At 34.3% G+C, this 15,628-nt stretch overlaps 1 protein-coding gene across 1 annotated transcript in view; it reads right to left on the bottom strand.

Annotated features, from left to right (window-relative positions):
- CD96 (CD96 molecule) overlaps positions 1-15,628 on the bottom strand; it is a 115,313-nt gene that overhangs the window by 93,352 nt on the left and 6,333 nt on the right. The window contains exon 3 of the mRNA XM_011932761.1: positions 2,575-2,699. Within this exon, the coding sequence (XP_011788151.1) occupies positions 2,575-2,699 (125 nt within the window). The remainder of the gene's footprint in view (positions 1-2,574; positions 2,700-15,628) is intronic.

The raw sequence follows: 15,628 nt of genomic DNA, 5'->3' as shown, positions 1-15,628 counted from the left end.
TTTTGAAAGGACATGCACTATAGGATTTTAATTAGCACATTTGCCAACACCATGTTCCCTTTGAAGAAAGGTTTCTTTAGAAAGATTCTTCAAGTTGTCTGTATCATGGTGTATTCTTTAAAGTGGCAGCATGGCTTGAGGTTCTAGTGAATGTTTAAGATTCACCCTCTCACTGTGTGACCTTACATGCACTCTCTGGCATTCATTTACTCTAAAGGTCCTGGCAGAATCCAAAGGTAATGTCTATATGGCCTTCTTAGTTTCTTTAAAGGCAGCTACTTGATACACGGTGACTCATCAGTCGTCAAGTCTTTGAGACTTAATGAGCTGCCACTCAGTAAACAAACAGCATGAATTTAGTGATCATCAATTTAATATGAGAACAATGAATAAGACTGTGGGGAAAGAGGACAAATAGAAACAAATTAATTCAAGTATTTATTAAGTATTTATGAGTACCCATGTTCTGGACTCTATACTAGATGCTAGAGATTTTTAAAATGAGCGATACAACTTTTTGTCCAGGAGAAGCTCAGAGTCACATAAAAGACACACACTGAACGCTTTGCAATTGCTTAGAAAAACAGATTACATACCCATGAGACAAGATAAGAACACTACAGTAGAAGTATGTACAGTAAAACTTTATTAAACCAGTTGCCATTGTTGGTCAATCTGTGATAATTGGGATAGGAACTGTCTGCTCCGTTGGGGGAAAATATTGAAGCAAGGTATGCATTTCATTACTAAAAGGTTTAGTATAGTACATTTCTGTTTTCCTGAAATTATCTCACTTCTTAACTTTTTTCTCAGAAGTATGTTATATCATGTTTGTTAAGAACAATGGACTTATACTCATCCTAATGATAGGCATAATGTCCAGGAAGCCTTACTTTTTGGAAAGCAAATCCTATAAAAGGGCAAACGTGTTTTGTGACACATGACAAAGAGACACTGTAGGTTTTACAACCATTTGGGAAAGTTATTTTAAAATATAATTCTTTTTATTACTTACTATCTGAAAAATAGCTAGACAGTGAAAAATTATCAGTAGGTTGTATTTAAAGTTCTTCGTACAAGTCAATTATTTTGGGTTTGGCACAAACCCAAGGAAATGTTTTTATATATAGGGTCTAGTTTCCAAGACTGTCCACAAAAATCTAGGTAGCTTGTAATGTGAATAATCAACCATCTGCATCACAGTATTTTCCAAATTGTGCCAGCTGTTATATTCATAAGGATCCATGAGTTTAATAAGAATTTTTAAATCCTGTTTTCATTTTGACAAAAATATAAAAACTAACATACAGTAATCATATTTTGTATCATCTAAATGAATGCCCTGTTATGTGATTCTTGAAATCATGTTTATGGTCACCTCTATAATTGTGTTTGTCTCTTTGTTGTCATTTGTTTTTAACAGTTTTAGGGGTTTACTATATACACTGGTTAGTAGCTGGCTGCCATTTGATTGACTAACATTAAAGTTATAATGACACAATTCTTTCATATTTACTATTATCCTCATGTTGATTTTGTTTATCTGTTATGACAAAAAGCTCAGACAATTTTAGTTTTTAAGATTAAATTTAGATTTTAAAAATAAACCGATGCATTAGGCAGAATAGTGTAGACTAATGATAAAATAACAAAGGCAGACAAAGTGGATAAATGATGCAGTCATGTTAAGGGATAGGCCAAATTAAATCATAAATCCAATTAGATGAAGGTCTGTATAGATGAATTCTGCAGTATTTCAAGGAGAGAAAAGTAGTGGGAGAGTTTAGTCATCACACAGGACTCGTTAAGCAACTTAATAGTCAGCCCACCATAACTGCCAAAGTGAACACTCAGTGGAATTTTTAAAATTTATAACTAGGTTATACCTTACAGTGCCTTAGCAAAATAATAGACCAGTATTTATTTTTGCTTTACACATCATTTTTAAAATTGGAAAATTTTTCATAAAAATCCAAATTTCTCCTTTTTTTTTTTTTTTTAATGAGAAGGCATGGCAACTATAGACCTGTGGCTCCCTGTGGCATTCATAGAGCTGGGCAGTGACTGTTTCTTATACAAGTCCTGCTTGTCTCATATACATTTGCTGCTTATATTTCACAAGCATTAGAGTCTGTGCTTCCCAATCTAAGCCAATGTTGGGTATTTCCCAGGATGCAGTAATGAGGGTTTTTGGAAAAGGGAGTCTGTAGCTCTGCATATGTTGCTTGTGAAATAAGTATTTGTGAGTAGGGGCTTCTACTGATTATGGCTCCTTTCTAGGGCACTATCACACTTTGTTCTTTCTGTAATCGTGGTTTGGTATGTAGATAGAAATAAAAATCAATCTTTAGAAGCAAATTTATAAATTAATTCACTGCATTCATAGACTCAGAGGCTTGCCTGTGAGAAGGAATATGAGTGTCCTTTCCTTCCTTCCCTACCCTTCCTCCCACCACTGGCATAATGCCTGCCTGTCATTTGTATGCTTCCTTCCCTATTATTACTGCTTATTCATTTTACTTCATTAATGTTTAAAGACCATTGCGGTTATTCACTGAAAAGGGCAACACTTACCACCAACCATGCATAGGTGAACTCAGATGAAATTTCTGAGGAGCTCTTTTGAAAGCATGGTATTTCCAGAGTCTGATTTATCTCTATTTCTATTGTATGGTTGCTTTTCCACTCATCTGGTGTAACTGTAACAAAACATAAGGTAGAAAATATATAAATCTCTGATTGGTTTGTAAAGTGCTTTTTATCAAAGAGACAAAAACAGTTTTAGTACAGGGATTCATCTATCCTCAGGGTACACCTATGAAGCAGAGAGGCCAACTCCCACGATAGCCCTCATTGTATAAGTGGCTAAACGGAGTCACTGAGGAACACAGAATTGTTGCTAAACACTGAAAAATTACAAGGAAATGACCCTAACAGAATCAAACTCATTTGGTGTGTTCCTCTGCTTTAGCCCCAAATTAGTACTTTAATCTTCAGGTTCCATTTCCTTGATCAGATAGAATGTAAAACTTCATAACCTAGCCTTAATTGTCTTTTTATTTTGTTGGACTTTATTTTTTAGAGTAGTTTTAGGTTCACAGCAAAATTGAGCAGAAAGTACAAAGTTCCCAGTGTATCTACTTCCTCTACCCACCCCACAACCTCCCCAACTGTGGACATCCTGTTCCCCTGCCGTATATTTGTTAAAATTAACGAACCCACACTGGCACATCATTATCTCCCAAAGTTCATAGTTTATATTAGGGTTTACTCTTAATTTTATACGTTCTATGGGTTTGGACAAATGTATAGTGACATGTATCCACCATTATAGTATCATACATAATAGTTTCACTGCCCTAAAAAGCTGATCTTTTTACAGTCTTCATATCTAATAGTCTTCTCAGAGCTTAAAAACATTCCTCCCACAAAGGAACTACACAAAAATATATAAGGAAACTTTGAGGAAGCAGTGCTCATTATTTTCATTTTTAAGGTAATAGAAGATAAATATCCATTTTGTAATCTCTCCTATTGGGAAAGTTTTATATACATACATAAAAATTTGTGATTAAACTATAACATCAAAAGAAATTTATAAATAAAGGCAACTTTATCATCCAAATATCCTAAAAATCTTATATTCTTTTTTCTATATCTATTCAAATCTTGTTTGTATACATGCACATTTTCTCATAGCCTGCAATCCTATTTACCAATGAATGTTATGTATATTGTTACTTTAAAATGTTTTGTGTGATTCTTCAACTATTGGTGATTTAAAGTTATAGGGGCTTTGTGTCATTTTATCATATATACTAATCATCATTCATTTAGTCATTTCCAATTATTGAATCATTATGCTCTTTCAGTTTGGATTTTTTACTTTATTTTAAACCATTACATGCTATATAGCAAGGATCATCCTTATGCTAATAGCTTTCTTCTGACCATTCAGCTGCTTAAGATAAATTCTCAGAAGTATAATTAATGGATCATTGAGTATGAACATTTTTATTGCTACTAACATTGTGTGTGCATATATATATATAACATATGTATGTTATATATATTATATATTAGTCCATCAAAATAAAAAGAAAAGGCTAGGTTATGAAGTTTTATAGTCTATCTGATCAAGGAAAATGAAACTGAAGATTAAAGCATCAATTTAGGTCTAAAAATATTATATATAAATATATGCTATATAACAGTATACATTTTTAATGGCATGTTTCTCAGTTTATAAATTTTATATCTAGCCTTTAGATCTTTGTTATATTTTAATCTCTTATCAATATCATCTATCTTCTTTACTGGTAACTCTTTCCTCCTCCTTTTCCTAATTAAAACCAGATCCCCACAGCATTTCTTGCACTCTAATTCCTCAAGTTCTGGAGGTAGGATCAGTGCTTTCTTTGCTCTCCACTGCTCTTTCCAAATAGTACTCCAAGCCCATAATTGAAAAAAAGAACCCTGTCCCATAAGGAGAAAAAAATCACTTAGCTATCACAGCACTTCCAAATGGAGTTGTTTGTATACCATCTCTACTATCATATTTTTTTGCCATATTTGCATATGATCACTACTACTATTTAATTTTATTCTTAAATTATTGTAATTGTTTTACATATATATATTTCTTTAAAATATATTGAATATCTCTGAAGTCCATGCAATCCAAATGTTAGTTATATTTTAATAAACATCAGTCAAATACATAAGTATTATATTTTTGTAAACTTTGTCCTGAATCTGGGAAGCTGGCAGTATAAGTCGCATTACTTTTTGAATATACCAGAAACTCTCTATAAAAACAAAGAAGATAAATAGGGTAACAAAACTAAAAATACATAGACCATATCTACAAGAACACTAAATAATAACACATCCCTCTTAATTGGTGGGGAAAAATCCACTGAACCACTGTGTTATCAGCAACTGTGCAGAAAGAAACAGAGGAAGGTCAATTGGGCTTGTGATGGATCTGAGAACTAGAGAACCCACACCACCTCCCTCTGTCTAGTAACAGGTAATCACTGGAAAGACAGGTAGATTAATCCAAGAATAGTAGCTGAAATGGAGAAGAGAGTTTGCAGACACCAAATCACCAGTGTCTTCAAGAAAAGTAAGAAAAAGGTTGTCAGTGCTGGAGCAGAAAGGACTGCTCAGGACGCATGTCACGGGGATTAAAAACTGCTGGACATAGAATCCAATAAAACAGGACAGGTCCAATAAGAGAAATCAAAGAGGCAATTTAGGTAAACGTGAGGGATAGAAGCAAAGGAAATACACTCAGAAAGTACAATGGTAAAATACTTATCTTTAAAATAACAGAAGAGGTAACTTTAGGGATACTGAACACTCTAGAAAACCTAGCCTGGCTCACTCTTCTGTGATAAGAATGCATTTAACTTAAACATGAGTAACAGAAAGGGAATGAGATAGAATAACCTATAAAGATATCAGAAGCAAAAAGAGAGCAGAGAACAAAATAACGTTCCCACAACAACGAGAGCATATTATCAAGACATGACAACAAAGTAAATAAAAACTATAGCCAAATTATTCAAAATGAGCTAAAAGAAATAAAATGATGTAAATTGTGCACAATTTTGGAAAGTTCCCAATGAGTCCAGTGGAAGAAAAAAGCTTTCAAAGCATAGGTAACGAAATTCAAGAAAGGGTTAGAAATAATAATTTAAAAAAAAACACTCCAGAAATTAAGACAAAATTAGAACAAAACCAGAAACATAGAAACACAAAAGCTAATTCATTAAAGTTCATTTTCAAAATAGAATGAGGGAAATTTTGAAATAAATAAAGCAATATGTAATTATAAAAAAAGAAAAAACTAATAAGAGAGATTCAAAGGAAATGATATGAAAAGAAGATAAAAATATATATACAATAGAAGACGTTCAAGAAAAAAGATGAAAGCAATGGAACAGAACAAATATTAAAAACTACAATTCAAGAAAAATATAAAATTTAAAATGACTAGAAAATGCACATTAAATGATTATACTGCAAAATTGGAAAATAGACCCAGAATGGACAACTTTAAGTGTGTTTGTATAAAAGTATCGAGCAAAGTCAAACATGGGGAAAGAAAATCTGATTGTTATTAGCTTTTTGATAGCAGTCCTATGCCAGAAAACAATAGAGTAACATAGTTAATATACTCAGGAAAGAAAATGTGAGCCAAAAATTTTATATTCAGCAAAATTAAACTTTTTAAAATAAAGACTACAGAAAAATGTTAGAGTTATGCAAGAACTCAGAGAATATTGCTGCTATGAGCATTTCCTGAGGATTCTCCAACAGAATACATTTCAGACTGGAGATACATTTACATAAAGGTTAGTGGTAAATGTTGATTATCTATTTACCTTTAGCACTAAGAACATGTAATTGTTATAACGAAGGGAATAGTAATGAATATATGTTTTTAAATACAGATACGATATAAATATCAAAATGTGGGGTGTAGGAATGAGGGACTTCTGGTTATGGGGGCATGAGAAGGTCAGTAAAAACAGACAAGTACAAAACTGGGGAAATGTGTTTAAAACAACAACAACAATTTTAGGACCTTGGAAATTGACTAAAGGTAGTCATTAAATTGCAAAGCATTTCTTACTGAAAAATCACTAGAGCTTTAGTAAAAACAGCAAGAGACTTCAATCTTTTTGCCTCAGCTCCATCCATTCCCTTCTCCAACTTGGTCATTAAGAAATGCAGTTTCAGCCACATGGAGCCGGTTGCAAAAACCACCAGCTTTTTCTCCACAATGGGCAGACTTAAATTAGGTCTAGGGGTAGAAACCTTTCACCTTTTCCTGTAACAGGGGCAAACTTGGCAGGTGCCAAAAACCTGAAACTTGGTTAGTTTGAGTTTGTATTCCCGTTTGAGTGAGTGGCTGCTATGATTCGAATGCTTCTCCCCTCCAAAATGCATGTTGAAATTTGGTTGCCATTGTGGCAGTATTAGGAGGTGAAACCTTTGGGAGGTGATAGGGCAGAGCTCTCATGAGTGGCATTAATGCCGTTATAAAAGGGCGAGTTGATTCACCTTTGTTTCTTGCCCTTCTGCCTTCCACCATGTGAGGATGTGGCATTGCTCCCCTCCAGAGGATTTAGCAAGCGGGACCTCACCAGATGTCAATGGCTTGATCTTGGACGTTCTCAACCTCCAGAACTGTGAGTAAATAAACGTCTATCCTTTCTAAAGTATCAGTCTGTGGTATTCTGTTAGAGCAGCACAAAACAAAGACAGTGGTAGGCCAGAAGGACCTTTAGCATGGAGATCCTGGAAACTAGAGTCATGGAATGGCTAAGATAAGGACTTCATAGATTGTACCCTCACTAGAAAACTACACACTGAGTGGGGGAGACTCGAAAGAGTGTAGCAAAATGTAAAAGCCCAGGAAGTCTGGATAATTAGCTGCAACTTTGAATGCACTCCCTGATGGACACATAAATCTATGTATAAAGAGTGGAAGCCTAATTGGTTTAAGGTATTTGAGCATAACTTTTGCCAAAATCATTGCTGGACCAATAAAGAGGCTTTGCCAATGCAGGGGCAACTTCTTGTGAGCCAAATTTAAAAATAACTATTAGTATAAAAATCTGAGCAGAGAGATCAATGGCCTTGCACTGCAAAGGAGACATTCAATTTAAGCACAGACAAGTTACTAAAATGAAACAAAATGAACCTAAATAAGACAGAACATAGAGTTGCAACATATATATATATATATATATTCTACCCTCTGTCTATAAAAATATATATATATTTTTTAAATGTCCAGTTTTCAACAAAAACTTATGAGACATGGAGGAAACAGGAATGTGTGACCCATAATCAGGAAAAAAGTAATCGCAGCTGAATCTGGGTGAACCCGGGTGTTGAATTTAAGAGACTTCAAAGAAGCTGTTATTAGTCTACTCAAAGTATTAAAGCAAAATATGACAATGACTCAATAAATAGGAAATGTTAACAGAGAAATAGAAAACTATAAAATGAAGCAAATTTATATTTTAGAGTTGAAATATCAATAACAAAAATAAAAAATTTACTAGATGTTCTCAATAGCAAATTTGAGATGACTGAATAAAGAATTAGTGTATTTGAACATTGTTCAATATAAATTATCTAACCTTAAGGGAGAAAAAGGATTGAAGGAAATGAAAACAACTTCAGAGCCATATAGGACAGTATCAAGTATGCTAACATACATGAAACAGGAGTAATAGAAAAAGAAGTGAAAGAGTAGGGGGATGGATCAAATATTTGAAGAAAGAATGGCTAAAATCTTCACATATCTGATTATTAAAAAACTTTCTTAAAATTAATCTATGTATCCAAGAACTTTAACAAAACTTGAAGAGGGCAAACTCAAAGAGACACCCATGTAGACACATCATAATCAAACTTCTGAAAGTAAAAGAAAGAATAAATTATAAAAGTAGAATTGAAAGGACAAAAACCAACCAACCAAACAAACAAAAACAAAAGCTCACCCCATTCAGCAGACTAATAATATAACTAGTGGCTCATTTTAATCAGAAATAATGGAGGTCGAAATATATATTCAAAATGCTAAAAGAAAGAGAAACAATCCACTCTGAATTCTATATCCAGTGAAATTATCCTTTAAAATTAAAAATGAAAAAATCTGAAAGAATTCATTGCAAGTAGATTTCTCTTACATGAAATCCTAAAGTTCTTCAGGCTGAAAAGAAATGACAACAAACAGTAACTCCAAATCATGGGGTAAAATAAAGACCACAAAAAATGGTAAATACATGAGTAAATATGAAGAATTATATGTGTAGTCTTTATATGTGAGTAAATAAAAACCATACATACATTTATTTTTCTTTTCTCTTCTCTTAATTTCATTAAAGAACATGAAATTCTTTAAATCGGGGTCTTTAACCCCTGGGCCATGGACTGGTACTGGTCTGTGGCCTATTAAGGAACCAGGCCACACAGCAGGAGGTGAGCAGTGTGTGAGTAAGCAAAGCTTCCTCCACATTTACAGGTACTCCCTGTCACTCACATTACCACCTGAGATCTGTGTCCTATCAAATCAATGGCTGCCTTAGATTTTCATAGGAATGTGAACTCTACTGTGAATTGCACATGTGAGGGATCTGGGTTGTGTGCTCCTTATAAGAATTTAGTGCCTGATGATCTGTTGCTGTTTACCATCACCCCCAGACGGGACCATCTAGTTGCAGGAAGACAAGCTCAGGGCTCCCACTGATTCTACATTATGGTGAGTTGAAAAATTATTTCATTATATATTACAATGTAACAATAATATAAAGTGCACAATAAATGTAATACACTTGAATCATCCCCAAACCATCCCCCTCCACCTCAGTCTGTGGAAGCTGTCTTCCATGCTGGTCCCTAGTGTCAAAAAGTTGGGTACTGCTGCTTTAAATCCTTAATTTAACACTGAACTGTTGAGTTTAATACATATATTATTATATATGTGCACTTTATAGTTTCATATAGATGCAGTATATTTAAAATAATAATACAAAGTGGTTTAGAGGAGATATGGTGGAGCAAGTTGCAAAAAAGAAAATAAGAGAAAAATAGACATAAGAACAGACACACAAATGCTTCTGACTTTAGAGTTATCCAACAAAGATTTAAAATAACTCTTTTTCACATACTCAAGAAAACAGAGAAGAAAGGGAGGAAGTAGATCAAAAGGTGGACAAATGTATCAAAAGTTAAAAATCTATCAAATGTGGTCAAAAACTTACAAATACAATATCAGAAATTAAGAACTAATATGATGGGGTAAAAACTTATTGGACATCATAGAGATAGAGTTCATGATTGGAAAACAGGTCAATACCTAACTCAATCACAGAAGGGGGAAAAAAGTAGAAAATATAGAAGAAGGCATTAGAGATATATAAAAATGTGGATTTAGGTGTTTTTATTTTGCTCCAGAAAACTAACATTACAAATTTAAATGCTCATAAAAGAAAGCATGCAAGTATCAGAAATTATGAGTGAATTCTTATGTAATTTGGAAATGAAGAAACTTTTCTTGACCAAAAGCTTAAAATCAGGACCAATAAGGGAAAAGAGTAATAGATTTTATTTCATAAAAATAAGAAATATGCTGCATTGCAAATAATATAAGAAAGTAAGAATAAATGACAAACTGGGAAAATATTTGCAACTTATATAACACAGGACTAATAGGTTTTATATATGGGACATTTTCAGTAGAATAAGAATAATAACCATAATGAATTGAAATTCACCAGTATGTTTAAGTTCATATGAATTAATGATACTTAACATAAAATACTTATGGGTCACTTTCTAAAAATACAAGTGAACCAACTCATTTGAAAACTCATGATTAAAGGGAAAGAATCAAGTATCTAGTCTGCTTTTCTTATACAAACTATAAATCAAATAAGTAATAAGTTGATGACAGGAAGTTTCTCTTTATAAAGATACTTAAGCTAATAAATTAAGGAATGATAGAATATCACTAGCTGGCAAATCATAATGATTTAATGCATGCAGGGAATGCTCATCAGTGACTCTTAACGTCATGTAACAGAATTATGTGCCTCTGATGTAACTATACGTCATCTATCATGTAGTCTTGCCAAAAAACAAAAAAGAAAACCGTAATGTGATCAAGTCTCTATCAAGAATGTAAGATAACTTAGAGTCTATAAGGCTGACTATAAGGTGAAAACATAGAGATACTATGGGACTATAAGAGCAAAATCCAGGCTCGACAAATCATCAAATTTATTCAACAAATATACGGCAAAGGAAAAATAACAAATGTAATACAGCTTTCAGATTAAAAGGGAATTTCCAAATAATCAAAATATATCTAGTTTATCTGCATCCTAATTTAAAAAAACCCAAAATATAATATTATGAGGCTGATGGGATATTGAATAATATTAAATACTATTTTTTTTTTAGTTTTGGTGGTGGATTATGTCTTTTTTTAAAAAACAACATCTTTATCTTTTAAAGATTCATACTAAAATAAACAAGATGTCTTGCATTTTCTCCAAAGTAATCTTGGAAGGCAGCAGTTGATAAGTGTTTAAATAAAAGAGACATTGGCTATGAGTTGATAATTGCTGAAGTTGTATGTTCAGTATGTAGGAGCTTATTCTATATACTTTTCATAATTATTCCATGTGATTTTTGTATATTGTTTAGAGTTTTCTACAATTAAAGCTTTCAGCATTGTTTCATGAATCACCTAAAACCGTCTCCAGTATTGTCAATTATACATAACACATTCTAAGAAAAACAAAACAATCCTTTTCTTCCTTGATCCACTGCTATTATTCTCTAACTCAGAGGACATAAAACTTGGCCTGTAGGCCAAATCTGGCTTGTTGCCTGTTTTTGTAAATAAAGTTGAATTAGAACATAGTCAGGCCCATTCATTTACATATTCTCTGTGATACTTTTTATGCTACAGTGGCAGAGTGGAGTGGTTATGATAGAGACTTTATGGACCACAAAGCCTAAAATATTTAATATCTGGAATATTTCAGTCTGTTTTGTGATGCTGCAAAAGAATATCTGAGATTAGATAACTTATTTTAAAACATATTTATTTATTTATCTCAGTTCTCGAGGCTGGAAAGTCCAAGATCAAAACATTGGCAGGTTTGGTGTCTGGTTAGAGGCGAGTGTTCTCTTTCAAGATGGCACTTTGAATGCTGCATCCTCGCAGGGAGGAATGCTGCTCCCCACATGGCAAAAGAGCAGAAGAGCCACAGAGAGACAAGAGGGGGCTAAACACACATTTTTATATTGCCACAAATCTTATCCAGGAGAGTGGAGCCCTTATGGCCTAATCACCTCTTAAAGGGTCCGGGGTCTAATATCCAGAGTCTACAAAGTAACTTAAACAAATTTATAAGAAAAGAAACAACCCTATTAAAAAGTGGCCACAGGACATGAATCAACACTTCTCAGAAGAAGACACGTATGCAACCAACAAACATGAAAAAAAGCTTAACATTACTGATCATTAGAGAAATGCAAATTGAAACCACAATGAGATACCGTCTCACACCACTCAGAATGGCTGTTATTAAAAAGTCAAGAAAGAACAGATGCTGGTGAGGTTGCTGAGAAAAAGGAATGCTTTTACACTGTTGGTGAGAGTGTAAATTAGTTCAACCATTGTGGAAGACAGTATGGCCATTCCTCAAAGACCTAGAGGCAGAAATACCATTTGACCCAGCAATTCCATTTCTGGTTATATGCCCAAAGGAATATAAATCATTCTGTTACAAATCATTCTGACCCATGAGGGGGAACAACACACACTGGGGCCTATCAGAGGATGTCGTGGGGTGAAGGAGAGCATCAGGAAGAATAGCTAATGGATGGTGGGCTTAATACTTAGGTGATGGGATGATCTGTGCAGCAAACCACCATGGCACACATTTACCTATGTAACAAACCTGCACATCCTGCTCAGATACCTCTGAACTTAAAATTTGAAGAAAAAGAAGGTCTCATCTCTTAATACTGTTACAATGACAATTAAATTTCAAAATGATATTGGAGGAGACAAATATTCAAAGCACAGCATGACCCTTCAGAGAAAAAGTTTGTTAACTTCTGCTCTGATCTCCCAATCACAATCCATTATCTTTGAAACTGTTATTATGTAGATTGCAATCTTTTGCAGCTCCAAACCTGACATAACCTAGGTGCTTTCAGTGACCATGCAGATGACTTCTCCAATACCTGGACTCTCAGTTCTTCCCTGCTGTCATCTTCATTAATTGTCTCCACTTCATTTTAGCCATCTACTCTCACAATCACATCTTGGATCTTGTTATCATGTAAAATTGCTCTATCTATAAAATCACAAATTCAAACCTACAAACATCTATTCTTCCAGCTTGTGCAGCTAGTCCCATTTCAACTGTTCTCCAACCTCATTAGCTCTTTTAATGAGTTAATCACACTACTTTTTTCCAAACCGTCAGCTTTATTTTTTCTTTGTGTCTCTTATTATCAAGCTAAAGTTCTATAGTGCATTATGTCAATAATGTTTTTGCTTATACCCCAAATCCTTTGCCCTTTTTTATCTTTTGGCAACAATCTAAAAGGGAATCCAAATGTGGCACTATGTATTTTTAATGCCAGACTCAAGCAGCCAGTCACTGCTGGAGAAGGCCTTGCAAATTGTTTTCACTGCCATTTCATACCATACCCAAATGGATGTTCAACACAGACCAAAAATCCAAATGTGTTTAGTTAGTGAATTCATTTCACTTCTATCCATAGCAGCTCTTTCAAACCTTTCTCAATCTTCTTTTCTGAAGCTTCCTTCCTCTCTCTAGCTGAAGATGGTTTTGTTTCTATTTTAGAGAAATAGAGACAGCACCTCCCTCATTATATGCACTCATCTTATTTTCCCTCCCTCCTGTTACAATAAAAAAAGAAAACAAAACCTGTTTTTTTTGTTGTTGTTTTTTTTTCAGTATCAGGGTAGTCCTACTTGTGTTGTGAGTATCATTGTCCCCATTTTCTTAGAAACCTTGGTTTATTATTTTATCCTCCATACTGTGTATTTAACTACTCTTTTTTAACTAGATCGTGCCCATTAACTTTGAAGCACAGTCAAGTGTCTTTTATTAATTGAAACCGCCATCACCATCTCTACTGCAATATCAACAGAATCCCGCATTTGAACACCTCTACTCTTCCTGTTACTACTGGCAGATTTCTTGAAAGTCATATCAATGTGCTGTCTCCATTTCCTTGCCTCCCACTCATTCCTCTTCTCCCTCCAGCCTGACTTCCATTCCATAATGCCACCAAACAGTTCCTGTTAGGTAATGAAAAATTTCATGTTTTAATATACCATTGAATAACTATTTTATCTTCTTAGAAGCTTTATGATTGATGGCTATTCCTTTAATGTAATATGTCTCTAGATTTTTGTGACCCAGTTCACTCCTGATTTTACTTGTGCCTCTTTAATTGCTCTTCATTACCCTTTGAAGACTCATCTTTCTCCATCTGTCACCATGGACTCTGCTGATGTGCCACATGGCTTTTCTTGTTTGATTTTCTCTTCCTAGATGATTTCTTTCACTCCCAGAACTTTAGTTAGCACTTACACTCAGATGACTCACCAGTCTGTATCTTCAGCTTAAACTTCTCTCCTAGATCAGAAATTGAATATCCAGATATTTACCTAACATCTTCTGTATGTCACAACTTCATGCCTAACTCAACATGTACAAAATGAAATGCAAAATAATTTCTGCATGATCTGATCATATTCCTGTGTTCCCCAATACAATGTTCCCCTATTTTTTCTGTGTTACATATTAGAAATTAAAGCATCATCCTTGACACTGCTTTTTATTCCTCCCTTCACATAAGCAATCCACCACTGATCCTTTGGGGAGAATATCCTACACAAGTTTCTAATCTAAACATTCCTCTCTTTCTAGTTCATTGCCACTGTACTTAATGGCACCAGCATCTCTCATGTAGCTTTCTGCTGTTGTCTTCTAACTGATCCACACTGTCCTCTCTGCCTTCTTCAATTCATTCTCTACACTTGAGCCACAAAGATGCATTTTTGAAATGCAAAACAAAAAAAATCAAACAAAACAACCACCTTTCAATTAGTTCCCACAGCTCTTAGGATGAAGACAAAACTCCTTAATTGGACTAATCAGTCTTTCTAATCTTATCTTCAACTGTCTCACCTGTAATCCCTCTGCTCGAGCCATAATACCTTTCAAAATCTCCCCTGCCTACCCAGTTGCTGGAACTTCCTTTCACCATAGAGCCTTTGCATGTCCTGTTCTTTATAAAGCTCTGTGTTCCCTTGGTTAACTCCAGTTGAAGCAGCACTTCCAAAGGAAAGGAAAGGAGAGGGGAGGGGAGGGGAAGAGAGGGTAGGGGAGCAGAGGGGGAAATGAAAGGAAGGGGGAAAGGAAAGGACAAAGAAAAGGAAAGAGGAAAGGAAAGAAAGTCTTTTCTGATTTTCCTATTATACCCTCTCATACACTGTCTACTTCCTCACTTCTGGAGCACTTCTCACTGTTGCAATTTGGTATTTGTTTGCTTATTTGATGAATGTCAACTTCTTCCTATTGAACATTGTGATTCATGAAGGCACAGTTATGCATATATGCCTACTCTGTGCCTGGTGCCCAGCACTGTAAGCACCCCAAAACACTTGTTAGATAAAAACTAAATACAGGAATTTAAGAAGAGCCAGCATTCAGGTTCAATACAAACTAGACAGGATAATAACATGCTTTAGACCAAGCTTATCAACAGTATAGGATCAACATTTTATTGCTACTATTACTACAACTTCCAGGACCATAACTTCTTCAACCACTCTCACTGCTACTACTGCTTCCAATAACATTAACAGCCCACCAAGGCATTTACTGTGAACTAGTAAATTAAAACCATGTTATACTCTTATAACTGATCTTAATAACTATAAATTTTAAAATGCACCAAAATCTTACAGTCTGAAGCATTATGGGATCCAGTAGCATTAAAATGAATGAAATCTAGATTATGACAATCCAAGGCTTAACTC

The sequence above is a fragment of the Colobus angolensis genome, unplaced genomic scaffold, assembly GCF_000951035.1.
Source record: "Colobus angolensis palliatus isolate OR3802 unplaced genomic scaffold, Cang.pa_1.0 Scaffold98, whole genome shotgun sequence".
Classification (NCBI taxonomy): domain Eukaryota; kingdom Metazoa; phylum Chordata; class Mammalia; order Primates; family Cercopithecidae; genus Colobus; species Colobus angolensis.
This window is presented reverse-complemented; position numbering and strand designations above follow the sequence as displayed.